This window comes from Castanea sativa, chromosome 6, assembly GCF_040712315.1.
Source record: "Castanea sativa cultivar Marrone di Chiusa Pesio chromosome 6, ASM4071231v1".
NCBI lineage: Eukaryota > Viridiplantae > Streptophyta > Magnoliopsida > Fagales > Fagaceae > Castanea > Castanea sativa.
Genome location: NC_134018.1, coordinates 2968725 through 2995072, shown reverse-complemented (window position 1 = coordinate 2995072; position 26348 = coordinate 2968725). Strand labels below are relative to the sequence as shown.

Genomic DNA, 26348 nt, shown 5'->3' with positions numbered 1-26348 from the left:
GTTGATTGTGCTTATTTTGTTTTAGATTTACTATCGGTAATTTTTGTTGTTGCTCTAATTTTTTGGGTTTGTATATTTTGTTTTAGATTTTAAATCTATAGACTTTTTTATGGTCTTTGCAAGAAGGAATGTTAGAGTTACAAACTTTTTTATAAATTGCTAATGTAGTGAGTGGTTATTACTAAGTAAAAAAGTTGTGTAAGTGGTTTACCAAGTGCAAACCAATATGAATTTTCTACTTCAGCAGTTTGTAAAAATGTTGTAGAAGAGTTTGTGGTAATAGCATTTCTGTTAAAAAAAATTAATGATTGAAAGTTCAGATTTGTGTTAAAAACACAAGAGCTGTTTAGACCTTAAATTAAAAAATTACAGCTCGGTTGATTTTACTCTAACTTAAACCAAGTGCGGAATAAAGTAAATGCGAGTGAACAAAAAAACCACTACTCTAAACCATATGCAACAAATCACAGCAATAAAATGAAAGCTAAAAGAGTAGGGAAAGAGAGATGCAAACACAAGATAACACGCCGATGTGTTATCAAAGGGGAAACTGAAGAACTCAGCGAAAAACCTCTCCGCCGCCGTCCAAGCGGTAAATCGATCCACTAGACAATAAATTTGGATACACAAATAGCAAAAGACCCTCCAAGCTTAGTCTACCCAGTACACCTAAACCCTTCAAGCTCTTACTCCAATAAGGCTTCTCAGAACCGTGTCTTGTCTAGCTTTCCGGATCCCGCAATGCGCCCGATTGCATCCGCCAAAGCTTGGCTTCTTCCAATGCTTCCCAGCAGCACCGAAACCTCACTGGACACTCAGTATGCGTGTGGTAAGTGTTTGGGCTATCAACCTCTCAAGAATTTGGAAATGAAGAGGTAGAAGTAGAGAAAAACCACAATGGATGGTGTAGAGAATTGTGGGTATGACAATCTCACACTCTCAAGGGTTTGAGGCTAGGGTTTTCTCTTCTAAAAAACTCTCTACTCAATATGTGGGTAATGATGGTATATATAGTGTGTATGAGGATGTAGTGGAGCAGATAGGACAAAATAGCAAAACAAACTGTTTCGCGGGTATCTCCCGGAAAGGCCTTACCCTCGAGACACTCGCGTAAACTAGTCGTCACCATTTGTCATGACTCTTCTCATTCCAGTCATGTGCATGGCACATGCATCACTTCGCGGGATGGCTAGTCGCGAGCTACCCGCGAAAACTCTTTTGTCTTCAACAGATGCCTTGAGTCTTCGCACAACCCTTACAAATAAAACCCACATAAAATACATGGTATAAAAGATTGAATAAAATTACAATTAAATTTGGTACGAAATTAAAGCTGACACAAAATAATTGTAAATCACAACTTTATAATGATATTATTAAAAGAGGGCAAAGTGAAATTTTATAAAACAAAATTGCTAAAATTAGTACTTGAGTATATACTAATATTAAAAATAAAATTAAAAAATTTGGGGGAGACCATTGCCCCCTATGTCAAAGCTTGCCTCTGTCCCTAGTTAACGCCACCTCAAATGAAGTGTTTGTACTTCCTAATTATAACGGTTATAGTTAATAGCTATGGACTTTTTTTTTTTTTTTTTATAGAATCCAGACCAAAAGCTGGCCCAGAGAAAACTATTATTGCTTAAGGAACATTAAAGGAAAGAAGATGAGAAATATCCTCTGGTACATCTTCAAGCCAAACGGCTAAACTCAAAGTATCTTTAGCTTTTTTGGCTAATGCATTAGCAACTACGTTACAATTACGTTTCACATGACAAAACTGAGATGAATTAAAATCTGTAGCTAAAATCCTGATATCATCAATAATGTGACCGAGCTCAAGGTTGTCTGAATTCCCTTGAGTGATGGCTTGAATGACCACTGCAAAATCTCCTTCGAATACCACATCTTTGAACCCAATTTCTCTTACAAAATGAACTGCCCTGCGACACGCCAAAGCTTCCATTGCTGCAACGGAGTTGGCTAGAGGGATTGGCATTGTTAATGCTCCAATTGCTTCTCCCATGCCATCGCAAATGATCATGCCAATGCCTGGAGTAGAGCCGACTGGTCTTGCTTGCGCCGACTGGTCTTGCTTGCGCCGACTGGTACTCCTGGAGCAGAGCCCCTGCTCTTGGACTGATGCAGTCCACTAGTAGTGTTGAATGACCAAATTTCAGAGCGTTGCGACGATTCCACACAGCCCAGGCCACCATGATAAATATTTCCTTTCTGTAATCCTCCTGTACTTGCAGAAAACAATCCAATAAATCATTAAAGCTCCGAGGGTGAGCTAGAGAAGCAGGACAAGCCCAAGTTAATGAGCTCCAAACTCCCTCCAACTCATTACACGCCCACAGAGCATGAAGGGTGTCCTCGGGTTCTGCCTTACACTGATCACAAATATCAGAGGTGCCAATGTGCCTATAAGCCAAATTGGACATTGTGGGGAGAGCATTGTTACAGGCCCGCCATGCAAATTGTTTAACCTTGTTAGGCACTCTTAAGTTCCACAATCAGTTCCAGAACGTTTGTTGAGATGCATAATTAGAACTACTTGTAGAGCTTGAAGTGTCAAAAGCAACAAGCATTTTGTAAGCACTTTTAGTTGAAAACATGCCATTTGGGGTTAGACCCCATGTGATACGGTCAGGGGGCAGCTTGTTGCTAAGTGGAATTCCTAGGATTATTGAAGCTTCATGGGGGAGGAAGAGTCTCTCTACCATCTCTAATTTCCAAACTCCAAGGTCCTGGTTAATCAAAGAGCTTACCTCGGTGTCAGGTTGGAGTTGTGAGGGGGGAGATAGTACTTCTATTAGACTTAACTGGCAGCCAGTTATCTTCTTTAATCCTAACCGATTGACCATTCCCAATCCTCCAAACCATGCCCTTGTGAATCACATCTCTAGCGCTAAGGATACTTTTCCAAGCATAGGAGCCAACGGATGAGTCTTTGGCTTCTAGGATCAAACAATTTGGAAAAAATCTAGCTTTGAACACACGATAACAGAGGGAGTTCGGGTTGTTTATCATGCGCCACACCTGTTTGGCCAGCAAAGAATCATTAAACTTCTCTATCTCTTTAAACCCCAAACCCCCTACTTCCTTGGCCTCACATAATCTCTCTCATTTCACCCAGTGGACCTTCCTACTATCACCACTGTATTCCCACCAAAATTTTTTTATTAATACCTCCAACTCCTTGACAAGACCCTTGGGGAGTTTAAAGCAACTTATAGTGTAGGTTGGAATGGTTTGGATGACTGATTTTATAAGAACTTCTCTACCTACCTGAGAATGGATTTTTTTCCTTCCACCCTAGTGTAGCTATGGACTTGGTGCTCAACAATGGACATTTTAATCTTCATAGCCCAACCCAACTCCAAATTTAGCTCAATCACAAGGCCCAGACACCATTTAAAATCAAACATCATCTATATATATATAAAGCCGAAGCTTTTGAAACTCTCACAATTTTTCATGTCAGCACAATATTTAAATAAAATTATTTTTGTTTAATCCAAACTTAATAAGGAGTGAAACTCTATCTCTCTAACAAGTCCAACTTATACTCAAACTCTAAAACTCATCATTATCATCTATATATATAACTGAAGAAAAAAAAAAAAAACAAAACAAAACGGTTAGGATTAAGAAAAAAAGAGAGAAAGACTCCTGTTAGGAGTCTCTCTTCCCTCCTCAATAAATAAAACAAAAGAAAACCCTAAATATGCACCTCTACCCTTCTCAAACCCTACTTGAACCACATTACGAGCGGCTCAAAGTAAACGCAATATCGATACAATTTGTCTCCAATGAAAGTTTTCCATGTGAAGAAGCAATGAATCACACGGAAAACTGCAGAATAATAAGATTACTGTGATGAAATTTGAGACCCGTTCACAGTGCTTTATTGTAGCCATATGATATATTGAGAACAATGACAATCCTTAAACAAAGTTTTAGTTTTAGATGAAAGTTTGTCTTGGCTAGCAATTTAGTATCAAATGGCACAATACCGTGACAAGCTCATGGTAAATTTAGCATCTATATTATAATGTGGGTTTGAAGGTTTTGCAACGCTAATCCTTATCTATTTAGACAAATTGTATTTTTTTTTTTTATTGTGTTTTGTTCTTTTCTTTATTTTTTTTTTTCCTCATCAGAAGGCAGTGGCAGTGCAATTCTTAAGTCCCCAGGAATGTGTAGCCCGACTCCAACATCTCCATATCATCGGTACTATGTGTTAATAAGTCTTTTAAGTTCTTGCATTCAGTTATAGCTTTTTTATGTTCACAATTCAAGATGTGATTGTGTGAGCCTTTGTTTTGTTTCTTTGTAAGTAGTTTATGTTTTGTGTAAGCCTTTGTTTATTTCTTGGGTATGTTTAAATTAGTTTTTTTTCCTCACAATTTTCTCACCAATCAACCTGAACACAATTGAATCTCTTTTGCTAGCTTTGATGTTAGGGTCTCAAATTTCATCACTATAACTTTCAGGCATAGAGTCAACAACCTTTAAATAATAAAATTTGATTGCATTAGCTTTCCATCCTACTATATTTATGTACATAATGTGACGCCAGCCAATAACATAATTTAGAGGCATAAATTTTGACCGTAAGAATGATACAAAGCTAAAGATGCACAAGAGTTAATTTGGTTGATTGAGTTTGTTTGTTTGGTATTTTCAGGTACACAGTGGTTATTTAGGCTATTATAGAATCGGCCTCAACCTCAGATTCATGGTTTGAGATTTTCACAAAGATAGTGCTCAGTGAAAAAGCATTAACAATATTTGACTTTCCTTTGGTGAGTGCAAAAGTTTGAGATTGAGTTTAATTAAAACGTTTTAGTTTTTAGTTTTTTTTTCACACAGTCGTTATCCTTCTAATTATTTGTTATTATTTATTTATTTTTTGATAAAATTATTTTAATGATTTAGTTTAAAAGAGATTACATTAAACAACCTCATTTTAAGAAGTTGGATATTTTTGGTGTTTTAGAAGGTGCAAAAGTGGTGTAGAAAGTAGAGCCTTAAGTTGCACATTGTTATGGTAGATACCAAGGAGAAAATATTAAAATAGTATTAATTTTCAAACAATATAGTTAGTAGTTAAGTTTTACAAATTATATTTTTTACTAACATCTCGAGTTTAAAAGACTCAATTTTGGGGCTATAAATCGAATTTTTAATGCTCAATTTTTATGGTCTGTATCTATCTTATGTAGCGAAATGCCACATGGTGACTACTTGTAAATCGAGTCTCCAAGACTCGATTTACAGCCAAAAAAACAAACACATGCACTAACGTCTGAGATAAATCTGTTACGAATGCACTAACGTCTTTATCAAAAAAGAAATTTTGAATTAAAAAAAGCAAGTTGTCAGGTGGTAGTCTGAGACTTGAGTGGTCTAGTCTAAGTAAGACTACTAAATAGTCTAATATCTCCAACTTGCATTTCTAATAAAAAAAAAAGGCTGTATGGCCGTATGAGACTATGAGTTAGTGGGTTACAGGCCTAATGCCACATTGATACTTCGTTTTTTGAAAGAAAAATATATGTTAAAAAAATAAAAAAATGCCGCATGGGTAATGGGTTAGTCATTTTCTAGTCACTTCACTTGCGCTTTTTTATAAAAAATATATTAAAAAAAAAAAAAAGCCGCAGGGTAATGGGTTAGTCATTCTCTAGTCACTTCACTTGCGTGTTTTTGGAAAAAAAAATATTAAAAAAATAAAAAAGAATGCCTGTCAATTACTGTGCAAGACTATTTAGTAGTCTTACTTAGACTAGACCACTCAAGTCTCCGATTTCTTTTTTTTTGGTTGTAAATCGAGACTCGATTTCCAAGTATAGAATCAGACAATAAAAATCGAGTTTTTTAGACTCGAGATGCTAGTAAAAAATATAGTTTGTAAAACTTAACTACTAATTATATTGTTTGAAAATTAATACTATTTTAATATTTTCTCCTAGATACCAAACTATCATCCTAATTAATTTATGTAGTTTGATGATACGTTCCTTATGCTTCGAAGAGTGAAAGGAAGTTGTGTATGGGCTTGTAAAAAATATGATGGGATGTGCAAAGTGATTTCTTAGCCTAAGGTTTGTGTTGATATGGGAATAATATGTGCTTGACATATCATTCTTTGTAACTTTTGCTACTTTTGTTGAAAGTGAATGCATAGGTGTCTAAGGTCGTATTTTAAAGTTAATTTTATTATTATTTTTGATACTTTTGGAATTTTAATGTTATTCAAAATTTAAGTTAATTATTATTTAAATTTGCACTTAATTTGGCTAGATGGTCAATCCTGCTAAATTTTAGGTGCTTTTTTTTTTTCGTTAGGTTGGTTAGTGTGGAAGTTCAAGAAGTAAGGAATTAACGAATAGGATTTTGGCAATATTCTTTTGCTTAGTTATTGGGATTTGACAAATAGATGTTAATGTTGAATTTTGCAAAATTAATTTTATTTTGGATTAGCATTAGGCACCATCATTTGAGTGGAATAATTTTCAACTTATAGTAACATCTTAAAGGACAATTGAAATTGCATTTAATTAACACAAGAAGGAAAAGAAATCAATTTAATTTTGCATATGTTATATATGTATCACATTTATATAAAAGCTTTCCGAGCATAGCGCGGCGGTTAGCGACTAGTATACTATATAATAAAAGTTGAGTTTAGAAGTTGTGGCTGCACTAAGTGGTTTCACCAAATTGCAAAATTTTTTATAGATTTTTAAAGATATTATTATTATTATTATTATTATTATTATTATTATTATTATTATTATTATCTTTTTCATCTATAATTTCTAAGTTGATAAAAGTCTCAACTCTCAATTTGATTACAATTCAAATTCTATTTTTTCAGATTTTTTAAAAAAAAAGATATAATTTCTTTTTTGTTCTTATCTTCTTCTCCTATAATTTCTAAGTTGATAAAAATCTTGACACTTATTTTTTAGATTTAGAATTCAGCTTCACACATCCATAAATTAAATTGACATTAGACTTTTTGTTTTTATCAACTTCTTCAATGTGAAGTGTGTATACATATATTAGATAATTCATATAAATTATGTAATAATTATTTTTTCTTCATAAAATTATATATTTTATATGTTTATGAACAAAACAAATCCATTTAATGCATGAGCTTTCAACTAATATATATATATATATATATATATATAGATAAAATAGGCAATTTTAAATTCAAATTTATGGATGTAGTTTCAACATTATGTGGTTAAAATTATTCGAATCTTTGTATGTTTACAAAAAAAAATACGTGGGTCTTATTTGGAATATGGAAGTCTGATGATTTCTTTTGTTATTTTAGTGGTTACTGAAAATGGTTTAATTGCTCTATTATGTCATTAATCATTGCGACAAACATATACAAAAGAAATAGTTATATCCAAACTTTTTTTTTTTTTTTTTTGAGAATGCATATCCAAACTTAATTGATGAGTGTGGATGAATTTTGATTTCTATCGAATTTTGTTTTTCAACCTACAACTATATATTGTTTACTCTAATTTTTTTTAATAGGTTTTGTGCATTTTTTTGTCTTTTGTTTAACCTAATTTTCTTAAGTTTTATTCAATTTATATGGTTATGATTTGAGAATCAATCATTAAATATGCTTAGATATAATTTTGTTATTATTTTGTATACCATACATGAATTGCATACCGCTTTACTTTTTGACTTGGTAGCCAAAGAGATATTCAATGGTGATACGTTGTTACACATACATGATTAATATGATTAAACATATATGATTTTATCAAATAAAAAGCATTCAAAATGATAACCTTTGCATGATTACATATTAATTATAGTTAAAAATATATATCATAATTAATATCTTTTTAAGATTAAGAAAACAATTTTTTATGCTATGACAATCAACAAAAATCAAGGACTTGCCAATTCCAGTGTTTAGCCATGACCAATTGCCTGAAGGACTAAAGATTTTAATAAAGTACAATGACAAACAAGAATAAGGATACATTGAAAATATAGTGTACGAAGAGGTATTCAACAATCTCCCAAATGTAAAACAACTTCTAACATTTTTTTTCTCATTAATATTATTGTAGCTAATAATATTACATATTCATTATATACAAAATTCAGATAAAAACAATTTGATACATGTAACTACAAGTCTCATTAGAGCACAATTTGTAAGTTATAAGCTAATAATTTTCTATTGAGATGTTATCATTTTATATTTGAAGGTTGTTATACCAATAAAAGTTATTCCTTTTGTTATTATAATAATTATTTATTTGGTTATTGTTTCTCTTATAAAATATATATTTAATAAGTTTATGATAAAACCGTGCAAAGCATGGGCTTTTAACTAGTTAAAAACAGTGGCAGATTTAGGAATTTTTTTAGGGTGTTCCTCAACAAGCATAAATTACACAATCTAATAAAAAGAAAATTTTGTATATTGACAACAACAACAATAAAAAAACACGCAAATACATAAATTTTACAATTGCATTCTATGTGGTTTTCTTATCAAATATTTGTCCATAATTCTAGCAAAAGAATAAACAATAAACTATAAGTTCATTTGAAATATTAATAAAATTATTAATTATTGTTGTTTAGTTGTTTCATTAATTTGTTTGTCTTTTATAAACTATAATTTGTTATATTGTTGTTTCATTAATTGTTGTTTAGCCTAACATAATTTAATTTGTTTGTCTTTTATAATGTATTGGTTAATTAAATTATTATTTATTATTTATTAGTTACTTCTCCCAATTAATTATTGATTAATTAAATTATTGTTTATTAGTTGCACTAGCACACACCCCATGTGCAGATAATCTTTTTTTTTTTTTTTGAAAGCTAGATAATCTTTTTTTTGAGAAACAATAATGCATATAATCTAATTTGACTCAAGCTATATATATATATATATAGATATATATAAATATATAGATATATATATATATATATATATATATATATATCAATCAATGAGTACCAGAAGAGAAAGTGACAAGATGGGAAATTCACTACAAAAAAAAGTTCTATAGCTGCGTTTTAAAAACGCGGCTATAGCTCAGAAAAACGTGGCTATAGCCCGATTTGGCCTATAGTTGCGTTTTTTTTAGGCCGCGTATTCAACCGTGGCCTCAAATCCGTAACTATAAGCCTGAGGGGTTTACGGCCACGTTTTTTCAAACGCGGCTATAGGACCGGCCCAATGGCCGTGTTTTTAAAAACGTGGCTATAGGACATACTCTAGCCACATTTTTTAAATGCGGTTATAAATCCTTAACCTACAGCCGCATTTAAAAAACGCGGCTATAGACCCTTATATTTTTTTAAAAAAAAAAATTTTTTGATTACCAAAACTTAATTTTCAGTAATCAAAATTTTTTTAAAAAAATTAAAATTAAAATTTTTAAAATTAATGCTTCCAAACTTTAAAATTTAAATTTTAATTAAATTAAGAAATTCAAAACAACAATACAAACCCAGCAAATTCAAATTCAGGCAAAAATCCAAAAAATTTTAAAATTAATCAAACACAACATGCTCTAAAATACAAGAAAATAGTGCAAGAACACAAACAGAATATCTCCTTCAACAAAAGTACAAGCTCAAAAATACAAAAATCCCTATAACAGAAACACAACCAAAAAGAGTCCATATGCTCAAACCCAAAATTAATCAAAACACAATCAAACAAAAGAAAATAATTTTTGGCCATGGGTTAGAGAAAAATGAAGCAAACAGAGATAATTTTTTGAGGCACTTTAGCTTCATTGATTTAAAATCTTCAAGTCTATAGCAAAGAAAGACTCAACCTTCAGATCTACTGCAAAGAGAGACAAAGTTAAAGGGAACAAAAATGAACAAAACTCAAAAAACAATGAACAAAACCCCATATTTTCACAAACCCATACATAAAGCATCAGTGGGAAAAAGGGATTAACAGTGTAGGTCAGCACTTTTTGGATCTCCGGCAACATAGATCGGTGACAACATGCACATATGAGAGAGCTTTTTCATTTTTTTTTTTTTGAATGATTGAGAGAACTTTCATTTTTTTCTTTTGACGAGAGGGAAAGTCTGAGATTTCATAATTTGAAATATTCAAATTTTTTTTTTTTGGAATATTTTGGAATATGCCATTGAATATTCTAGGAATATTCTATGGCATATTCCATTTTTTGTTTATGTTGAAGTCAACCCATTCAGCAATTTTTTTTTATGGAACATTTTGGAATATGCCATAGAATATTCTATGGCATATTCCATTCTTGTTTACGCTGAAGTGAACCCGTTTGGGGTTTTCTTTCCCTATAGCCATGTTTTTAAAAACGTGGCAATAGGTCCTCCTTTAATATATATATATATATATATATTTGGCTGGACCTATAGCCGCGTTTATGACCGTGGCTATAGACTTAGCTTATAGCCACGTTTTAAAAACGTGGCTAAAACTACTTACAAACGTGGCTATAGGTTAGCTATAGCCGCGGTTTTGCAAACGCGGCTAAAAAAAACGTGGCTATAGACCCGCATGTTTTGTAGTGATTACTTGATAAAAGGAAATTGTAAATTCCTAAATTGCCCAAGCCCAATCCTGCTTTTCCTTGATTTTTTTCCTTTCCACCATTTTTTTCTTTTTTCACTCTTGTCTAGAATGGTTCTTATCCACACATTTAAACTTCTCTTACTTTCCCAATGCCTTGACTTATACCTTCCCAGTTCCTAACTAATCATCTCTCATCTACACGTTCAGAGCTTCTCTCTTTTTTCCCATTTTTTTTTCTCTCGCAAGTCTCTTCCTCTCCGCCCTTCTCAGTCTCTTCATTCTCTTCCTAACAAATCTCTTCCTCTCCCTCCTTCTCAACCTCAGTTACAAACAACAAAAATGCAAGATTTTTTCAATTTTTGTCATAAAAATCTTGCAGAAACATTGCGTCGTCATCCGATGTTGGGCTTGCCATGGGCTTGATGTTGGGCTTGCCATCCGTTTTTTTTTTTTTGAGAATCCGTGGGCTTGTCGTTTGCTTTGTTACAATTTTTTTTTCCAGATTTTAGTTCAAATTGTTTTTTGGGCTCTTTTTCTTTTTTTTTTTTGCTTGAAAGTAGAACAAATAATTTTTTTTTATTTTAATTTGAGGGTGTTCCTAATTTTGATTAAGGGTAAACAAATAAATTTTTTTTAATTATTATATATAATTTTTTTTTTCAAGTTAGGGTGTTCTTGGGAACACCCTGGGCTGAACGTGGCGCCGCCACTGCCTATACCAAATAGGACGGCAAGGAATTTTTCTTTTATGTAAACAAGCAATGCAAAGCAAGGTTAAAGCAAAACCTTGATGCTCTCCTTCTCTTTTCTTTTCTTTTCTTTTTGTTATTTTAATCACTTTTCTGTGTTATTAAGGAGCTTTTGATTCTTTATTTCATACACAAATCAGTCTTTTAAAGTCTGTACATAAGTTGCTGTAATATTACAGCGATTTATGGCTTACACTCAATTGCTATGGACTTAATACTAATAGTGCTCAACAATGTACATTATGATTATTCTCACTCCATAACCCAACACAACTTGAAATTCAGCCCCAATTAAAAGGCCTAGAGTCCATTTAAATAGTGTCCAAATCTCCTATTTTACATTTCCTGTTCCATTCTATGTTACACATGTTAATTTTGTTCAAAAAATATTTTAGTCCTTTACTTTATCCCAAAATTGTTAAAATTTTAAGTTTGAAAATGATTATTTTAATCGGTCAACTGTACCCAAAAAAATTTAATCCTTTAAGTTGGATTTTTTTTTTTGGTGTTTTTTGGACAAAGTTATTGGAAGTGAGTCATTAAAGAACTAAAATGACTTTTGAGCAAAACTAATCAAATTTAATTTTTGTTTATTTCGAAGTAAAATATTTTCAGAGAATCTTGGAATTTGTTTTTAGGTAAAATATAACCAAACAGACTCAAACTTGTAATATATTTCTTTAACTGGAAAATCCTTTATAAAAATTGTAAAATGTTTTACTTCTAAAATTATAAAAATTTAATAAGACATTTTACAAAAATATAAAAATAGCTTCCAATCTTAAAGACCAATTCCAAAAATTATTCACTCAAAAAAAAAAATTCCAAAAATTATATTTTTGAGTAAAATTAAACTTAAAAAATCAGTGAATTTCAGTTATCTATACTGGTAAAATTTTTAGTAGTTAAATAAGAAAGCAAAGTAGGATGAAATTAAAATAAAAAAAATAAAAAAAACTTAAAAAACCAAAATGATTTTCAAAAAAAAAAAATTGGACAGCCGTCCTTGTAAATCCGATTATTTTCCCTGATTGGTTAGCGAGAAACCGCGAGAAACAGAGAGCAAAAAAAAAAAAAAAAAAAAAAAAAAAAAAAAACTACATCGAAGAAACAAACTTTTGGATAAAAGAGTGAGGCTCGTGAATTGGTTAGCCAGAAAAGTCCTCCTGTTCTTCTGGTTGTTGGGTCTTCATCTTGGTGAGCTATGATTGCAAGGTACAAGAAGTGAAAGGTGAGGGAATCTTCTTCTTCTTCTTCTTCTTCTTTTCCCTCGTGTTTTCTCGTCTACCAAACGCAGCATGATCAAGGCATTTTTGAATTTAAAGTTCTGCTCTTTGTGCTAGAAAAGTTTCATCTTTAATTCAGTGTCTATGTTTTGTTGTCTGTTTGGTAATGTGCTAGGATGTTCTATAATTAAAAAGAAAGATTGTATGACTTTGACTTCTTTGTTTCTTATTATTTGAAATGGGTTATCGATGTTGAGCTTATGTATCGGGTTATTTGTGTGATTGGTTTTTCTGTTTTGGGTCAGTGGTTATCTCAAAAAAGAGCAAGGGGTTTCTCATATTATAGCATTGGAATAAAACGCCGCCTTTTCCAATGTTATGTTCTGAGTGATCCATTAGAAACACAGAAATATGACTTATGAGTGTAATGTTAGGTGGATTGGCACCGGGCAGTTTGTACTTAGGAACATTCGTATGAACTTTGGGGAAAAAAGTGGACTAATTTGGCTAGGATGTGATATTTTTCATGATGTCTCGGGATTTGAATTTTATTGCTTGCTGTGATTTTCACATTATCACCTGGATTTTTTATTGAATGTAGAATGTGCAAAAGTTGAAAGCTTTCAAAGTGTTTGACTATAAGAATGCCATGGTTTCATGACGTGAGTAATGATGTTATTCATTTGTCCTCTCTCTTTTTGATTGGAAAGATTACACACACATCAATGGGTCTTTAACCCACGGTTTAATCCAAAGCTTGATGTAATTAATTTATAATGGTGCAGAAAAAAAAAACTGTTCCCTTTTTTGGTATGCTTTTAATTCTAATTTATATTAATTTGATAGTACTGATATTTTTCTCATATCACAAGCAACCTTAGTTAACATAAAATTGTGGTTGTTTGTCTGTTTGGAGTATAATATTTGGAACAAAAAGTTTACTATTTAGGATCATCTGGTTCAAGATAAATACATTGAATAGCCAATTATATATTTATCATAATATCTTTTATGTTTCTTGTTCCCACTGTTAATTTCATCAGTATTTTAACTCTTAATTTACTTGATAAATTTTATTTGTTTATTGTCATTGCTTGAATTCTGCTCTTGCCTACTGCTATTTTTTCAAGTTGTTGTTCCACAACAATCTAGATGCTGATGTTGACTGCAAATACTGTTGCCACCTTGCCTCAATTACCACTAGGTATACATGATGACTTCTTCATGTATTCTAGCTGTTTAAGTATAATGATTTAGTATGTGTTCTTTGGTTGTTAAAAGGTGTAAAATAGAGGGTTCATTTTATTTTTATTTTTAAATCAAAGATATAGCAAATGATTAGGAAATATGAGTTAGATTTTTCTTACAACCCCTAGATTAGTTTGATCCAAGTTCTCATTTGGACCAAATCAAGTTCAATCCCAACTAAATGTGGTGGTTTACTTGATTATCACTTTTTAGGGAATTCATACTTTTGGCCCCCCTTATATTATGAAGATGAAGATTAGAGTGTAAGAGGTAGAGAGAGACAGAATATTTATGTTTAATTTATTTCATCATTCCTTTTGGTGTCACTATTAGGACAGGAAATATTTATTATCTTTCAAATTTGATTAAAGAACTTCCTTCATATCGTAATATATGTACAATGCTACTTAACTGTTTTGTGTATGCAGTGAAAATAGAGGGTCAATGCATGGGGCATAATATGCATACTAGATGTGAAAGTTTTCATGTCATTTCAATACTTCAATGGAAAAAGGAGGTCACTTAAGATTGCTGAACCTGGATGGCTAGGTATTGGTGCCCAATTTTTTACTATTAATAAAAGAAGATGTATCTTGCATTCTAGCCATGCGCAGTCTGTTTCTGATATATGTCATTTCGCTTGGTAAGTTTCATGTTGATGTAGATTTTTTCCGTCTATTATCAATTATATGTTCAACGTAAATTCTACAGATTTTACATTAAGTAGAATGTAAAATTAGTGAGCAGTAAATGTGATCTTTAATTCATTGTTACCTTTATGTCATGATTTGGCATTTTCTAACATGCATTAGTAATACTTTGACCTTTTGCCTGAAGGTAATGAGTAATGACCCTTACAGCCCTTTTGAGGTGAGCCAAAATTTCAGCTCTTTCTAGGGATTTTCATGTGCTTGAAATTTTAAATTTCAGTCTCACTTAAGATTTTCCTTAGAATCAGTTACTAAACAGCTGGTTTGGAAATTTTCTGAACACAGTCTCATAATACATTCAATGGTAGAGCTTATTTGTGACTTTAGGATTATGCTACTGCTTCTTTTTTTTTTTTTTTTTGCAATCAGGTTATGTTATGCATCACCCTCTGATGAAAAGCAAAGAACAACAGTTAGAAAATCCTGATACATGTATTCAGATTATAAATGAAGGGTACATGCATCTACAAACGCATTAAGTCAATTCATTTTGTATTTTTTTTCTTCATAGATGCTTGGAAATTGAGGTTAGGAAACAAGGATTCTATGGATTCTTGATATTGTTCTTTTTTTGAGTCAAAACCTTTGTCTGCCCCTCTGGTTTCTTCTGCAGAATGCAAGATGTGCTGCTGAGCAAACTCAAACTGCTACATGCATGGCTCCAACAGTTGCTGTGTTGGTCCACTTGGTTAAATCTAAAAATGTATTTTGAAGCTGAGAGTTTGTTATCTTGTGGGCAAGTGATTGTCAATTAACCTTTGGGAGAACTCTTAGGTCCCCCATCTTACAAAATTTCATTCTTATATCATCTAGTAGCGGTGAACTCTGTAGGTGATCTAATGAAACTTGACAGGCAGAAATGAGAGTTGGGAAAACTCACCAACCTCTGCCTTTGATCCTCAAAAAAGTTGGATTCACCTCTCCCCCTCCATTACTCAAGATAACTTGATACAAACCCCTCATAGCTGTGACAGTTTTTGAGTTTAATCTGAGTCTCGGCTAATACACACAGGCCCCCTAAGCAAAGCTTGAATGAAAACAACCGTAGAAACAAAAATTCATGGAAGGCTCAAATTCTTGTTCTGGAATAAAGCATGGGACATCCAACCTACCAAACCCTTTTGAAGCAGCTAATGTGGTTTAGAGGACACTCAATGTCTTTTCTGTAAGTTACACCCAGAAACATTAGAGCATATTTTTTATTTTTGTACCCCTTTGCTGTTATAACATAGATTTTGCATCAGCTAACATGCAGCCTATCCATAAGTGGATTACAAATCAATCAAGAAGAAGATAAATTTTTCCTCTTTGCCTTTTGATAGAATTTGATGAATAAAGAACACAGAGATATATTTTAGTCTTTCAAAATTTAAGGGAAAATGGCTTTCTCTAAATACTTTCAGAAATTTTAACCCATTACATGACCGCATAAAGTGAAGTACTTGACATGCTTGAAATTACTTTGAGACATCAACATTGATAGTTGAAGCCTACCAATTACAGCAATAACAGTATTCCCCCCCCCCCCCCCCCCCCCCAAAAAAAAATCAGTTGTTAATTTATTTATCTATTAAGATATGTGTATTTATAAAAATACTAATCCCATTATATATGCTCGTACAATGCTAACATATTATAGATGAACCATATATAACTAAAGGTTATAGTACATAGGTAATTTGGATGTTATAAAAGATCCCCAAAAAAAACCCAAATCCCAAATAAAAATCAGCCAAAACAAGCAAAGCCCAGAATAACAAAACACAAAATAACAACCCCTGATAACCAAAACTGCAAAATGCCACAAGCACACAAAATCTCCCAAAGTTTACAAAAGAATGAAAACCAAAAGCAATAAGATGAAAAACCACAGAGAAATACAAATCAGAGAGATTCATATGTAAGAAGGTATTCACCTATAAGTTTGAAGGCATAAAGGACAAGTTATGCACACCACAGTCATCTCCCTCCTCACTCTCACTAGTTGAATCGTTCATTTCATTGTGTAGCAAAAAAAAAAAAAAAAAAAGGAAAAGAAAAAGTTTATATTGCAAATTGCAAGTCTGAACCTTTGAGGGCTTATACTATATTTCTCAAAAGTGGTGAGGACACTTTGGTTCTCTGCCTCTTGAATTACCTTCACAGATGCTCCAATAACTCTGAATCACCAAGCTTGTAGATTTTGTAGTTTTCCCCTTGAATCCTATAAAAAAAACGAATAGAGGGAACATGCTTGACTTTCCAAAAATCAGGGCCTTCATCTAGTTGCATACTAAGCACGAATTCCTTCAGCATATCACCAAATTTTAGACTTCTGAGGTTTTTGAGATGGTGGATGCCAGAGGGCACCTCCTTCAGCTGTGGGAAATGTCTAATTTGAAGCTTTTCAAGAAGAGGCAATGCACCTTCGTCTATTATCAACTTATTGAATCCTTTAAAATATTCAAACCCTAGAAACTTGAGTTTTTGGAAGCCTCCTTGGTCAATATGTAATTGCTTGGCTTCGTATCCATTGTAAATACATATCAAATTAGGCAGAGCTTGAACGATTTTAAAGGATCATCCATTAATGTTGACCAGCTTAAACCAATTTTAACTATTCTCTTAAGTTTCGGAATCCATTCCGGCAATTTTTCTAGTCTCCCATGTAGGAAGAGAGATTGTAGGAGGGGTGGAGGAGAAGATATCGATTGCAATTCAAGAACTTCTTCCTCAATTGTTGCATTGATTGCATTGTAATTCAAGAACTTCTTCCTCAATTGTTGCATTGATTGCCAATGACCGAAGGCTGCTCATTTTCTCTAGCGAAGCGCATAACGCCATCCCATTTTCTCTCTTCAATTTAGAGATTTCCAGCTTCCTTAATTGTCCCAAACTTCCCAATTCTTCAATAAGGCCTGTGTTGTTGGCTTCAATTTTACAAAGCTTCTGTAAGGATTGTAAACACCCAATGCCATTATGTATCTTTACTGCTTGTCGAAAATCAATATTCTCTTCAATATCATAGCTTTCAAAATATGTCACAAGATATCATAGCTTCTGGAGCCCATTGATCTCTACTGGTAGCTCAGACATAAGGGAACACTTCAAATCTAAAGTCTCTAGGTTTTGCAGCTTACTTATGGACTTTGGAGCTTACTTATGGACTTTGGAAGCATGTGTAATTTTGTATCTCGTAGGCTTAAAAATCTTAGATAGAACAGATTACCCACTTCTTTAGGAATGTAATCTATAGGAGCATCTTCAAAATCTATTATTTTTATTAGCTTCAAGTTTGCAAAATAAGTAGCAAGAAAAGAATTAGGCACTTCATCTTCCCCAAAAAAAGAATAGAACAAGTTTGGGAACTAGTAATACTCTTTAAGGGAGTATTTACATTGTTTTGAATTGAGAGGCGTCGAGCAATTCTCTTACAATTTGAGTAGTTTTGCATTGAGACCAAACAGAAACTCAATTCCTCTGACCTAGATAGAATGACCTCACGAATCATATCATGAACTTGACAACTTCTAGTTTTACCGACAAAATCCCTTTGTGTCACCTGAACCAAGCTTCTATTAATAAGTTGGTTCAAGTTGTCTTTTGCAACTTCTTCCAATGTTATTCCTTGCCTTTCTTTTACAAGGCCCTCAGCTATCCAAAGTCGAAGTAGTCTTGAACAATAAATAGAGTGATCCTCTAGAAACATGCCAAAATATAGGAAACAAGCTTTGAGGTTGTAAGGTAGATCATGATAACTAAAAGATAGAATTTTGGGGATACTTCTTAGATGTGAATTAGTTTCTAACTCTGAACTAAGACTATCATGCAATTTATGTCACTCAAAGACAACCTTTTCTTTTGTTGATAAATAACCACCTATTACCACAATTGCTAGGGGCAACCTTCCACATCTCTCAACTATGTAATGAGACAGCTCAACAAAATCCAGAGGACATCTCCCCCCTTCACATTGGAACACCTTCATGTAGAATAGCTCTAAGGCTATTTCAAAAGGTAGAGGTGGCAGCTTGTACACAATAATTTGGAGATTCATTTCCAGGAGCAACGTCCTCACTTCGACTTGTGATTACAATTCTATTGCCTTTGTCATTCTCTGGGAAAGCAAATTTTATATGTCCCCAAAATTCTACATCCCATAAATCATCAAAAACTACTACATAACTATGTTCACGTAAATATTTACTTAATTCCTCAATTAGTGACGTCTCTTTCATTGTGTCAATTTTCCTAGGAGCAAACTCCTTCCTTGCCTTATAGAGCTACATTAGCATGCCCCTTAATAGGCCCTCCATCTTGAATGATTGAGACACAGTAATTCAAGCATGGCAAATCAAAGTGTGTTGTTACCTTCTCATTGTCGTACACTTGCTTGACAAGAGTGGTCTTGCCAAGGCCACCAATGCCAACCACTGAAAACACCTTGCGTTTAGATGGTCCTCCTATCAGCCACTTTATCAATTTGGCTTTGGAAGACTCAATTCCCACAACCTCTGCTTCCCTAATGAAAAGGCATGCCACTCGAGGGTCATGCCATGTAACACTTCTAGCGTTGCTGGATCTTCCTTGCTCTATGGCACTGAAGCCATATCTTTCACCACTTTTTTTCATATCCTCAAGTTTCTTGTTGATACCTTGAATATTAGAGGCTATCACATGTCGTGGTTTCAAATTTAGGGTAAAGTGAAAAACCTTCTATAAGGAACAGAAGTATTGCCTTCACCCATGAGATTTATTTGCAAAATGAAGTATGTATTCGTCAATGAGATCTTCTATGAGATAAGCTTTTTCCCTCACTTGTTTCACCCATTTTTCACAACGTTGTTCATGTCTTCTAACCCGGCCCTTGCATCTGCATCCTTAAGGAAGATCGGATGAACTCTAATTCGCCTTTGATGCTTTCAACTTTGTCTCGGATACCCATCAACAATCCTGCTTCTTGGACTAACAAGGGGCTCAAATTCTTTATAACCAGGCTTACTACACTTTCTGCCATTTCTCCTCTCTTCTACAATTAATGGTCACAGTATACTGAAAACAAAGAACTTTAGTGCCAACAACAGAAACAAAGTCAGATTCAGATGTAAAATAAAATAAAGAAAGAAATATAAAAAAACTATCCTTTGTTTCTCAATATTACCTTGTGAGCAGGAAGGTCAAGGTGAAGTTGGAATTACTCCCCGTGGATCCCCAGCAAGCCCCTCAGGTAAAGAATAATTGTCTCAAGCCTGCAACCTACGGTTATAACAATAAGTAAACAAGAAACAGGAACACACGATCTTGGAAAATAAATATATATTTTACATATTAGTCCATTAAATAACTGAAAATTAGGAGAAAGCTAGAATTAGAATTATTTAAATTCAATATCTAACCTTGTCCTTTACAAGTGATGCTATCCTAAGGTTCCCGCAAAGTTGATTTGGAGTTTTGAATGTAATGAGTGGAAAGATGTAAAAGAAAAAAAATTCTTCTTCATGGTGTTTTTGATCATTTTTAAATCCGATTATTATAAGAAATTAAGCAATTCCATTTCAAGTTCATTACAAACAAGTAAAGAAAAATTAGTAAGAAAATAGGCTAATTTCACATGCTAAGAACGAATCAAACAGATAGTCCCGATAAAAGGCTTCAAAACAAAATAGTACCTGCTCTTTAAATTGCATTTATGTGCTTGAAAATTGAACTTGTTTTCCTTCTTAAGTAGACACAGCAACAACTTCAACCTGACCATAAATGTACGATAATTATTGTGTGTAAAGAAGTACACGTCTAAGCTAATATTGCAAAAGAGCATGAGATCATACATGTCAAAATACTTTTAATATATTTTGCTTTACAAGTAATTGCGGCCATGGTAAAGCTGATGAAAGAAGATTGTGCCGTGGCTTTAGGGGAAAAAAGCAACTCTATATCGTAACACTTATAATTCTCTATATCAACAATACTAATTTTCAATTGTGCTAACTGAAAAACAAAGCAACACAAACAAAAACTCGTGTGTGGATTCCACTCTCATTAAAACGAAAGAAGAAATCCACCTTGGACATCAAATGGAATTGAAAACACCACAAATGTATCAATGACAAGAAAAATCAGTCACTCACAGTTACGATCAACTGTGTCCATGTGTTGAATGCCGAATATTAATCACTCACAATTAATTTTTGCAAGTTTCTCTTGTAGTTTTATTGCGCAAAAAACAAGGGAGCCCTAAACCCTTTGCCATTTGCAGCAAACACTTTCAGCAGGGAATAGCTGAGATGGGATCATTCCACCGCAATTACAATCCCCACAAACCACAATAACTTAATCAATTTATTTTCATTAATCAATATCAATATATATATATATATATATATATATATATATATATATATATATATATATATATATATATATATATATATATAAAAGCAGAGACGTTACGGGGGAGCCTATGAGCTCTTGCCATGTGATGCTCTAATATTGCATTTAACTTTTTTAACCTCTTCTCATTAAGTTGTTTTTACTATTACCCAAAAAATTACGTTAACTTCTTTTTACTATTATCTAAAAGATGGGCTGTTGTTGAAAATCAAATCAAACCTTATGAAAGCCCAAGTCTACTTATTCCCTTACATATTATGACCTAAGCATAATCCTTTCTCATATGTAAATGAAAGCCCAGACCCTAACCCACTTACAAACTCTCTTTCTCCTTCCCTATTGTAGATGAAACTTGAAAGCCAAGACCCTGACTCACTTAGAAGCTATTTTCCTCCGTACAAGCTTCCCTTTAGACTACACACACTCTTCAACTTCTCTACAAACAACAGTTTGTGGTTCGGATTCATTGATCCTATCTGACCAAACCAATGTTCCTACTCATTTTTCAAATCTTAATTCAACCATTCTGTGTAAAATAATGGAGATGTATGGTCAAGGAAGATATAAAGTCACTCTAAAAAATAAAAAGGACATGTATAGTCTAACCTCAACAGTTTCACCACTCTATTTTCTATTCCTCTACCAAAACTTCTCTCTCTCTCTCTCTCTCTCTCTCTCTCCCTCTCTCTCTCTCTCTCTCTCATTTTGAGTGCTATATTAGGATTTCCCAAATTGAAAATTATATTCAATCTTATCAACGGGCTACACATTAGAAGGATTGTCTACTAAGATAACGAGTGCTTCTCTTACTGTATTATATGAGTAGTTCTTAGGTACTCCCAGAGCACGGTGAATAGAACTCCCTTATCTCACATTTATGATAAGGTACACTCATTAAATTCATGGTGGGGTCCATCATGAACGTGAGAGAAATGAACACCATTTTATTATACTCTGAGAGTACCTAAGAATTTTTTGTGTTAAAGAAAAAGTCAAATGCTATGTGATATGACATAGTTACCAATAGTCATATTGCATTCAACTATATTTATATTAAATTTTGAGTCGTCTGTGATACTATGGTACTAAGTATGAAAACCAATTTGTTAACGACTTTTGATATGCTCCTACAACTTATTAAGAAATTCACAATAAGTTGGATCAATTTTTTTGTGCACCTTCGAATTGCAGATTTTTTTTTTTTTACACAAATGCATGAAAGTGGTAGGTTCATCATAAGCATAAAGATGATCATAAGTTCAGATATTGACAAAAAATTGAGATATTGCGGTAATAGATTCTAATGGCATTTGTCCCTTTAGTAGATTCTAATAGCATTTGTCATTTTTGAAAATCTAAACAATTTATAGGATTCTAACTACAAATATTTGGCATAAAATCTGTGATGCAAAAATAATTTAAGTCTTTTGGTAGTTTATTGTTTCAATTTGAGACCAATATAATTTAATTATACCTTTTATGCATAACTTGAGACCAACATACTTTTAGGCAAAATTTTCCCGTGCATCGCATGTGTTTCTGACTAGTTTAAATTAATTAAACAGTGCTGCGTCATAATTAGCCTAAATTAATTACGGAATAAACAAATACTTCAACAATCTTACTTCTTCAACTAACATCTTGATTAAGGTGTCTTAATTATTTTATTGAATCTTCATTGTGAACAGCCGGCAATGCTAGTAGTGCTTTTGGATGAAGGAAAACAACTCCCAAGAGAAAAGTAAGATCTTTTCTATTGGGTGAGGGAGCCTAGGATTGAGGTTAGCAGTGACATCATGATCCTGATCTGCTAAACAAAGCATTAAAAGGAAGAATTCTCTAAAGAAAATTTCGAAGTCTTTTGAGTTTGTGGGGGTAGTCGTTATCTTTATCAATTAGTCTACAAGTTTCCTTATTGCAAGTTACATAGGTATGAGGCATCTATGTACCTTTCTAACACTCACATCACGATGAAAGCATAATAAAAAAGACAGTAAAATATTGTAAAAACATATCTTCAGAAACAAAATACAACATTAAAATAGAAATTCAAAATAGGTTTGTCACTCTTCATTTATTAAATTCATAGATAGTGGTGGCTCTATGAATTTTTCTCTTGGTGTTTCTTAAGAAACATAAATTACATAATCTAATTCCTAGGAGGTCAATGGCCAAATTTTTGTAATACTTTAGCCCTCTTTACATCAATAAAATTTCTATCAGTTATCTCAAAAAAAAAAAAAAGATTGATTTTGGGCTTTTTTCCTGGGTCTATTGGGCATTTGGGCTTTGCTATGTTATAATTTTTTTTTTTTTTTTTTCAGATTTTAGTTCAAAAAATTTTTTTGAGCTTCTTTTTTCTTGAAAGCCCCAATATATTATTAAGTAGAACAAATTATGAAGCAAAGTTTAATTTTATTGGCATAAAAAAAAACTGAGAGTGTTCCCAAATTTTTTTTGAAGGGTAGATAAATATAAAATTTTAAATTATTATATATATATATATATAAAAATTTCAAGTCAGGGTGGTCCAGTGACCACCCTGGCCTTCAAGTGCCGCCGCCCCTATCCATAGAAAGGAAAGACAATTTAGCATAAAAATTTAGAACTTAGTACACATGATACTAATGATCTAACAAAAAAATAAAAAAAAAGGAGAATGAGAAAAAAAAAATACAATTCTTAGAGTACAACAAATTATACAATTTTGTCGATAACATACTTCCTTCTCTCACATAATATTAAGTCTTACTAATTAAATTCATTGTGAGACCTACTATTTATATAAGAGAAGAAAGTACAACATGGAGAATTTTATAGTTTTACAAACTAAATATTAAATATAAATCTAAAAGTGTATTCAAGAATATGAAATTACAAATTTGAAATGACAAACCACTTTGTACATTATCAAATTCATAAAATAAAGAAAAATGCTTAAGCCACAAATTATTTTATAAACTTTTTTATAAACTGCTGATGTGGTAAATGGTTATTAAGAAGTAAAATGTTAGTAGTGGATCCAAATGAGAACTAGTAAGAATTTTCCATATCAATAATTTGTGAAAATATTGTAAAATAGTTTGTGACTGTAGCATTACTCTAAAATAAAAATGGATTATGTTCTCTCGGTTTCCCTTGAAATTCTCCTTTTCACCTTTAGATAGATAAATCTTTTTATTGTTTATTTTTTTAATTTTGATAGAAGCACGAAGTAAAATATTTTTTTTGGGGGGGGGGGGGGGTTGGAAACGGTGTCGCCTCCGCTTCAGGGAGTACATGTGTTTATGAAGCGGTGTCGCAAGACTTAAGTGTTTCACGTGTGCATTAGGAGTTAATTGCTTTGACACACTTTACTGAGTGATTGGTCTTTCCTCAGCAGGATATATTTCCAAGTGGTGGATTTTAATCAGTGTTTTTGAATAATGACGATTCAAAATTATGAAAATAAAATTTACAGATAATTTATAAATAAAAAAATTAATTTGAACTACTCATTCACCAAATCAATCAAAACTTATTTTTCTGTTTCTTCTACAACTCAAATTACTAGCATGGTCTTGCCACACACACACACACACACACAAAAAGGTTGTAGTACTATTGAAAATTGCATCTTGTGATATGCCCTATAAATGTAAAATAGGAATTCAAATTCAACAGCTATTGTGACTGTTCATTTGATTTGGAATGTCTTATATTTTTCTAAAGGTTGCAATAGACATAATACGGAGGAAAAGCCTCCAATGATTTGGAAGATTTGGAAAATGTGGAGGAAAATGTCTCATTTACTTGTGTCTCCAACTTCACAAGGGAGCTCAGGCAAACAAAGTGCAAGGTGGAAGAACTATCTTTGTTCGCTGACAACACATCCGGGGATAAAACCAATGGCACAGTGATTTTATATTCATAATTCTCCTAATTTTTACTATGAGAATGTACTCACATGCGAATTTCTTTCATTACTGTTAATGTCGGCTTGACTTTGTAAGAAAATCACATTGTCTAAATACTATTATAATGCAATATATATATATATTCCAGGCTAAAATACAAAACTGACATTCTAAGATTTTTCAAATTTCATTTCAGTCCTCTAACTTTGCTTTCGTTCATTTCAATCTTCTAATTTTTATGTTTATTCAATTAAGGTTTTTTCATCAACTTTTCTTATATGTTGTAATTAATTTTTCAATTTTTTAGATTTTTCTTCAAATTTTCTCAAATAAAGAAAATTCAACTAAAAATTGAAAAATATTTTCCAATTTTTTTTTTCCAAAAAATTTTAATAAAAGTTCATGGAAATGTTTTAATTGAATAAATCTAAAACTTAGAAGGCTGAAATGAACGAAAGCAAAGTTAGAGGATTGAAATAAATCTAAAAAAACTTAGAGGGTCAGTTTTGCATTTTAGCCTATATTCTATGATACCCTGCAATCCAGTAGAATTTACACTTTCATGGCTAAGAAAACAAAGGAACAGATCCAAAATCATTTGGTAAATACTTGCATAGAAACTATCAGCTGTCATGATGTTCACTACTATAAGTAAATTTTTAGCAGAAGTACCTTACTTTCACATATTTGGTGAGGACAACAGATAAATTTCATGTAATACCCTTTAGTGGCAATAACAAGTTAATTTATGAACTCACACATTGCCAAGTTTTGAGAGAGAATCAAGGAAGATATAGTTTATAAATTATAAACCTCTAGGATTAGCAATGTAAGGTTAGGATTTCCTTGCCAAAAAGTCAGGTCAGATTTTTTTGAAACAAGATCACAGTACAAGAGGTTCGAAATAAGCAGCACAACACAAGCTGAATCAATAGTGCAAATTAACTAGCACTACCCACCAAACATCAAAGCTAAACCTGCAACAAACTAGCCAGCAACAGAGAAAACTACTCAAAATAGAAAAGACAACACCACACTGGTATGACATCTTCGTCTTTAAAGATAGTTAAGGACATTTCCCAATCCTAAAAAATAATCATGTTCATAACAATTTTCTAATTTTTTCTTCTTTTATTTTTTCCTTTTTTTTATGTGAATTGTTTTTTTTTTTAATGTGACTGGGACATTACAATATGTATATGTTTTTATAAAATCTGGAACTCTCTCTCTAAATAGAAAATTGGAGTTTTATTGAATCAGAAAAATGAAAGTGATACAAGCAACTGATCCCAATACATTAAGGCTATTCTATATATACACGTCTCTAATATAACCAATTCCTTAATTTTCAGCAAAATTAGTTACTAACAATCCTAAGCTATACAATGGTATTACAGCATGTACATGACCGACCAGTGGTTAAAAGCCACGTGTATTATAACCTCCAAAACTATGTATGAACACTTCATGATAAGGCACCGCTTCAATGGTCTCTAGCACATCCATGCAAGCCCACTGATGCTCTGTATCTGATGCCTTTGCTTCGCATTGCTTGT

The 26348-nt window shown here is 32.5% G+C and overlaps 1 protein-coding gene and 1 pseudogene across 1 annotated transcript; both read right to left on the bottom strand.

The window, feature by feature from the left end:
- Positions 1-1642: 1642 nt before the first annotated feature.
- On the bottom strand, positions 1643-2026 carry LOC142638757 (uncharacterized). The gene has a single exon (XM_075812823.1). The coding sequence runs from the start codon at positions 2024-2026 to the stop codon at positions 1643-1645; it is 384 nt and encodes a 127-aa protein (XP_075668938.1).
- Positions 2027-16666: 14640 nt separating this feature from the next.
- On the bottom strand, positions 16667-19523 carry LOC142638755 (disease resistance protein RPM1-like; annotated as a pseudogene).
- Between the last annotated feature and the right edge of the window lie 6825 nt (positions 19524-26348).